The sequence below is a fragment of the Triticum aestivum genome, chromosome 2B, assembly GCF_018294505.1.
Source record: "Triticum aestivum cultivar Chinese Spring chromosome 2B, IWGSC CS RefSeq v2.1, whole genome shotgun sequence".
In the NCBI taxonomy this organism is placed as follows: Eukaryota; Viridiplantae; Streptophyta; class Magnoliopsida; order Poales; family Poaceae; genus Triticum; species Triticum aestivum.
Window position 1 is genome coordinate 187,128,466 of NC_057798.1, and position 7,103 is coordinate 187,135,568.

Below are 7,103 nucleotides of genomic sequence, written 5' to 3' on the forward strand. Positions count from 1 at the left end.
TCTAGGCAATGGTGTCATCGTACGTGTAGCTTTAACTAGTTTAGACTTCAGGCCGACATCTGGTGGTGCATGAGTATATATAAAACGCTAATATGATCTGACATATGTAAACTTAGAGCTCATGTTGCGCTATGGTGCCCAAGGTGATGCGTTGTGTACACCAACTTGGCACGGATGTGGCGAACAGGTCACCAACCAATCACTATGTGTCATTTGGCGGTCACGTCGGTTGTGCTTGCTGACCTGGCAACACACTTATGGCCACTGCAATCTTGTTGATGCCCCCCTCCCCGCCGTTGTCTGCATGAATGAACCCGCTGTACTTAGCAATGTGTTCGAGGCATCTCGACCGAGGTTGTTTACGCTCTGCGATCTCGTCCTCTCGCTCGTGACTACCTCTCTGTTTAGGACAATGTGGGCGGGAAACACATTTCCCTCATGACTGCCCCCAAATCCCTTGGTGGTCCTTCACGTGTGTGCTCACCGTATTCTTGGATCTACCCTCGGCAATGTCCATCACCAGCTCTTCCTTGTCCGGTCGGTGCCCTGTTCCCAATGATTCCCCTCATGCATTGCCCTGATTGTGGTAGGGAGGTGAAGCTGCTCGTCTAGGGGATGTATGAGCACGAAGGTTGGGTCTTCTACAAGTGCGACAGTCGATAAGTCATCGACGCCAAACTCATATGCACGCCGTCGAAGAGAGTCGGCTTTATCGTGTGTGGTTCAGTGTTTGGTAGTGGGCTGTGCTCTTGTTGTTCCAATTTTTGCTTAGTTGTGTGTAATTAAGTAAACAATTCTCATCAGCTTAATTAATGAATGAGCAATCTTTGCCTCCGTTTCAAGAAAAAAAAACATGCTATCACCCATGTCGAGACCGAGGGGCATCTTGTGCATAAGTAATTAGTTAACGCCTAGTTATCTCAGGTCAGATATTTCCTTTTCTGATTGCAAATCAATAGAGCGCACTAAACTTGACACAGGCAACATTTCTCGGAGATAACATCATACTACTAAGTTAAGCAAGAAGCGACAGATCTCTAGAGCACATTAAGATAACTGAACAACAGCCTCTTCAGAAAATGAAAATAACTTGCCTAGATTGACACTAACAAAGAACGGCACACGCGCCTGCATGCGTGGAGATAACAACTTCAGTGGGTCGAAAGAAGCAACAAGAGGTAGATCGACAGAGACAACCCAACACACGCGACATTTTCACGCGATAACTCTAACTTAACTAGATCGACCGGGGCGGCAAGCGGCAGATGCGCGCGCATGCATGCATGCATGCTCTGCTCTCCCTTACAGCGCGAAGGCGGCGGCCGCCGCCGCGGCGCCGGCAGTGCGCAGTATCTGAAAATACAGCTGCGAATTCGCCACGAATGCCGCGCGGGAGATGAAGAAGCCGGCCGCGCCTGGCGCCTTCATCGTGGCGCCGGCGGCCACCGCCCCAGCAGGCCAGAGGAAGTAGATGCCCACGGCAGCGCCGGCGACCACCGCCGCGGCTGCGGCGGCTTCCAGCGCGCCTTCGTGTGTGGTGAACACGTCCTTCGCCTTCTGCTTGAACGAGTCCATCTCGGCAAGCGTGTTTCTTCTGTGGTGCAGTAGATGTTGCCTTGCTGGTACTGTGCCGATCTTGATGGAGAAGGTCCTGTGTTAGCCAGAGGAAGGGAGCGGGTGGTTTATAAAGACGGAGGTGTCGTGGTGAGCGAACGCACTTCGGCCTTGGAAGTTGGAATACGCCGGAAAAATCGCACCCACCCCCTAGTTGCACGTAGCCAACGTAGCCACGCCCGGCTCAATGTGGTTCCTCTTTTCTCCTCTGAAGTAAGTGCTGAGAGTGTGCTTGGTCCCAAAGCGATTCTCAGTTTAATATTTCTTACCAAAAGAGTTTTCTTTTGAACAGGAAATTTACTGAAATTTTAAGTTTTTCTTTTGAACACAGTGTTAAGTTGAGGCGGCGTCAGTGATGAGCAGCCTATATGCTCGATCGCTCGATGCATACATACACTAGCGAGGAGTATTTTCCGATAAAGAGTGAAGCGTAAACAATCTCAAATCAGAATGAAATGCCTCCATCACGACAAAGGGAAATGTGATGACATGGTGAGTACTCCACTGGGGTAGTAGTCCTAGGGGAAATAGTAGTAGGAGTACGTGCTCGGGTCGCGGGCCATGAATAGTAACGCAAGACGAACGTTTTGCTCCAATGGGATTCGTCTGTACGACTGTACCGTGCCGCGCGGCGCGCCTATCAGGCTTTCTCGGGAAGGATCGCAGTCGGAGCCCCGAGGTGCGTCGCTGCAGTTGTTTGAGAAGTGTGCCTCGTGCCTGTTGGCGCTGGCGCGCGGTGGCGTTGGGAACTATCGACGCTCGTCAGCTCGCCGAAGTTTTTCCATCGTCGTCTTGAGCTTCCCGTCCTCTACTGAACGGATGCCTTTTTTAGATTGTTTGGTTTCAAATAAGTCACCAACTTATAAATTGAAAGATGAAAAAAGATGACTTATTTTACCAAATGGACCCAACTTATAAGTCACCCCAACTTATAAGTCATAAGTTACTCCATTCCAACTTAAAACTTATAAGTCACCTCCTTTTGCGTGGGTCCCATCACCTGCATGATGTGGATTGGTGTGAGAATGTGTGATCAGGTGACTTATAAGTCAGGTGACAACCAAACAGACGTGACTTATAAGTCACTGGTTTTAAGTCACCTGACTTATAAGTTGGTGACTTATTTGGAATCAAACAGGCCCAAATGGCGTAATCAGTCAAGACCAGTGGTTTAAGAATCAAAAAATATTTTTGTTATCCTTCTTTTTGGGGCTAACTCAATCTATTCATCTCCAATTACAACAGTACAACGAACTTAAAAAATAAAAATAAAATATTTGGATTCGTAGACCATCTGACGATGACTACAAACACTGAAGCGAGTCGAAGGCGCGCCGCCGTCATTGCCCCTCCCTCGCAGGAGTCAGATACAACTTTGTAGTAGACATTCAAGAAGTCGTCTTGCTAACGTCAAATAGGACAACCAGAACAGCAACCATTGCTGACAAAGAGAAGCTAAGATCAGAAGAATTCAACCTGAAAACACATGAACAAAGACGAACAAAGACCGGATTTGAGCGGAACCACCAAAGATAACCACCGGCCGAATACACCGAGATCCGCCGGATACACACCTTCACACGCCCTCCGACGATACTAGACACACCACCAGTATAGGGGCTAAGCGGGAAGAATCTTATTCCATCTTAAAGAAACAGTCACCGTCCACTACAAAAAAAAAGACTCATCTGTGACATTATTGTCTGAATGAAAACTTTTGGTCATTGATGTGACACTTCCAAGACGATAATTGTGACAAAAACATGTATCATCGTAGATGTGGTGGACTTCTACTTCTACAAGAAAAAATTGTGTTGGAATTGATTCAACCATGTTGTGACAATTCATCCATGTTTGGTTGCTATGCTTAGAGTTGTGTCAGGTCTGATCTATCTGGGTGATGAATTGGAATGGTGATGTTCATGTCCTACTGTGTGAGAGCTAAATGTGTGAATACAATTTAATAAAGGTGGTGATGAGATGTCATGTAGGAGTACATGGTGGGTTGTCTTATTGAGACCGTTCTTAAGAACTGAATTTTGTGTATGTTATCCAAGAACGGTAGTACCACACATTGGGCCCAAAACCCATAAACCCTCTTGACTTACTAATCGTTCTGATCTCTGTCCAGGAGTTAGAACTAGTTTTTGTGTGTGTTTATAGGATATGTGTTGGAGCCCATGTGTAGCACTGACCCTAGGAGTGGACTATGATGCGGTAGACTACCCACAATGGGAGTAACATAGGTATTAACATCACACATAACCAAATAAAATAGATGATGTGGCAAGCAATAAATGAAGAAAGAAAGGAAAGTGGTAACATAGCTAGTTAGACTAGCCACAATGGTCACTAGTAACATACCCATATCCCTAGACTATGTTACTACCTTCATAGTGGGTAGTAACATAAGTGTGGTAACACGCAAAGCTTCATTTATTAGGTTATAGACTCATATTGAATTGAGACATGTGATGTTACAGTAACTAGCTAAGTTACTATAACTATATCTTTCCTCATTAACTCATTGCCACATAAGCAATTTTGCTGAGTTGGACTCGATGTTACTAATGAAATTACTCCCACTGTGGCTCGTCTTACTAGTAATATGAGTAACATCACACATATCAAGGCAAGATGAGTCTATAGCCTAATAAATGAAGTGTTGCATGTTACCACACATATGTTACTCCCCGCTATAGAGGTAGTAACATAGACCAGTAACATATGCATGTTACTACCCATTCTGGTTAGTCATAGAGACACCATGGCACGGTGCACCAAGTGGCACAAGTTTGGTGGGCTTGGGAACCCTGCTCACATCGTTTGGTGCCGTAAAGAAGACTTCGGCTGGACTTCCTTGCGGGTTCAGTCTCAAATAGGCTATAACCCAACACCCTCGCCAGGCTTCCGCTTGAATGTTGTCGAGATACATGACGTGTATATGGTGGTAAGTGATGGGAGCGTGTGTGAAGAAGAACATCCATGCAGGATTATAAGTGATCTATTCGAACAGCCGCATCGAATATGGACTACTTGGAAGCTTATATGGTTCATAGACAAGTTGAAACAGATGTTCTAAAATGCGCAAGATAAGTATGAGTGCTATGGATGGCCTTCTCATAGGGAGACGGGAGAGGATCCATAATGGTGTATTAATATGATGAATATGTGAACCCGTGTGCGCTCTCTCACCTCAAAGAAAATACTCGGAGTTGTAGTTCAGGATACCCACTGAGTCAAAGTAGGCTTGCTGCAATCAAACTCCACGGCCACATTGTTGGTACTGATGCATATGTAGTTAGTTCTGATGTAAGTCTTGTTGAGAATCTTTGTACTCATGGTTGCTTAATTTATATTTTTGCAAAGGAGACGTTGGTCTCACTAGTGGTTCCAATGATGAGTTCGATGTTGACCGATTAGCTTGGAAATCAGGTCTAGTTCCTATGGAGGGGCTTGTAGATAGTCAGGCTTTTTAGCCTTTTTCTTTTGTAGTTGTCTGTACTCGGACATGTTTATGCTTTCGTTATTTCTATGAATTTTTATGTTGGGTCATGAGACCCATGTTTGTAATATCATGTTATGTATGGCTCCTCGGAGCCTCTTAAATAAATACGTTGACTTGTAGAATTATGTTTTGATGCTATGTTGTATCTACACATATAATGCATTGGTATGTGTGACGTTCGACACATAGGTATCTGCCTTTGGTATCCTTTCCTACAGGAAAATGCCTCTAATGCTTCCAATGAGCCTTGGTAGTTCGCTACTGTTCTGGAACACATGGATTGACCGGCATGTATCCTTCTTTGCTCTTGTGTCTATCCCTGCGGGAAAATGTCAAGAAGTGTTTTACTGGAGTCCTTGTAGCTTGCTACGACTCGATTACACATGCCGATGACCGACACGTGCACTACCGGGTTACGTATACATGTCCTTGTACGTTTGTGCCACCTTGGTTTATGACTAGTCATGTCAACCCGGGTTCTTGGTTATATGGATTCTAGCATCACAATCATATACATGAGCCAAAAGACGCAAACGGCCCCGACCAAGGTAAAGGTGGCAGCTGCGAGTTACCGTGCGTGAGGCCAGAAAGTGATATTGACGTGCATATGCTAGACGTGCATATGCAATGTTGTTGGTATGAATTCTATAAATATCCAAAATGCTATTGATGATTGCACTAGTCATGAAAAAAAGTTTCTTATAAGCATGTCAATTTTTGTGGAGTGGAAAGACTTTGTGAAGACGTGCATTATAGGGAAGATAGATTTTCTAAGAAGCACAAACATGATAGAACCAATTTTTTTCTAAAAGTGATAGATGAATTTGCTACAAAAGGATATTATCTTTGTCATATTACTTGTGACATTGCAATAAAGTTGGTCACCTTAATTTCCAATGCATGCTTTTTCATGATCGAATTGTGTCCCAATATTGCAATAATTTGATCATCCTAGAACTTTATAATGAACTTTGTTTATTTTTTGGGAGTGAAGAATTGACACATAAAAATAGTTGGTTTGAAGTATTCATTCCCACGGACGACATTGAAACTAATCTAAAAATATCTATATTGCATGGTAAATTGCAATCAGATTGCTTATATTGCCACCTATAGAAAGATGGGAAAACCAATAGAATATAAAAGGAATACTAATGAAAGGGTAAAGATTTCCACTTTCCCTCCTATTGTCTCTCATGATGAAATAGGTGACGAGGAGGAGCTCCCTATTCAACCAATCTCATCAATAAGAAGCTCGAAAAAATGAATTAAACCCACACATGATGTTGTAAAGAAGAAGAAAAGGAGAAAGAATAGAGGTAAAAAGGTATCTCTCCCAAATAATGTTGCTCCTATTATTGTTGTGCCTCGTGAAAATGAATCAAAAATAATTGTGGAAGATGATGCCCTTTATGATGATATTGCTTCTTTGTCTTATGGCACAATGTCTGAGAGCACTATTGATAATGATTTTGTTATGCCTATTATATTGCTTGTTGTGATGATTATGATTGGGAAGATAATTATACTTCTTATAATCTTGGAAATCTTTGGCACCAACTTGATAAATTATGATGATAGCAATTGTTATACCGTTGGTGCTATTCATACTATTAATGATGAGAGTGATGATGCTTACGATATGCCAAGCCACAAGCTTGGGGATGCTATGTTCGATGAGAATAACATGTTTGAGAATTTATTTGCTGTAATTAATGTTTGTCTCAAGCTTGGGGATGATATGCTTAATGAAGATGATCTTTTAGTCCCCATACTTCGAATGATCAAATTTGCTATGATGATTGCATGCCGCATATCTACAATGAGAACAAAGTTGCTACTTATGATGTTATAAAAAGTAGTGATAATTATTGTCATAATTTTGAATATCCTTTTATTGAACATTACTCTTTTAGTGTGGAAACATTTTTAGTATTTGAGTTTCATATGATACTCCCGCTATTGTGAATGAGAATAAAAT

General features: G+C 42.9%; 1 protein-coding gene across 1 annotated transcript; it reads right to left on the reverse strand.

Annotated features, from left to right (window-relative positions):
- Positions 1 to 993: 993 nt before the first annotated feature.
- On the reverse strand, positions 994 to 1,677 carry LOC123041006 (protein EGG APPARATUS-1). The gene has a single exon (XM_044463705.1). It carries the CDS (start codon positions 1,573 to 1,575, stop codon positions 1,303 to 1,305), a length of 273 nt encoding a protein of 90 aa, XP_044319640.1. The 5' UTR covers positions 1,576 to 1,677; the 3' UTR covers positions 994 to 1,302.
- Positions 1,678 to 7,103: the final 5,426 nt, after the last annotated feature.

Bases quoted from the DNA above. Each gene is read 5' to 3' on its own strand.
- LOC123041006 (XM_044463705.1), bottom strand. From the start codon at position 1,575: ATGGACTCGTTCAAGCAGAAGGCGAAGGACGTGTTCACCACACACGAA.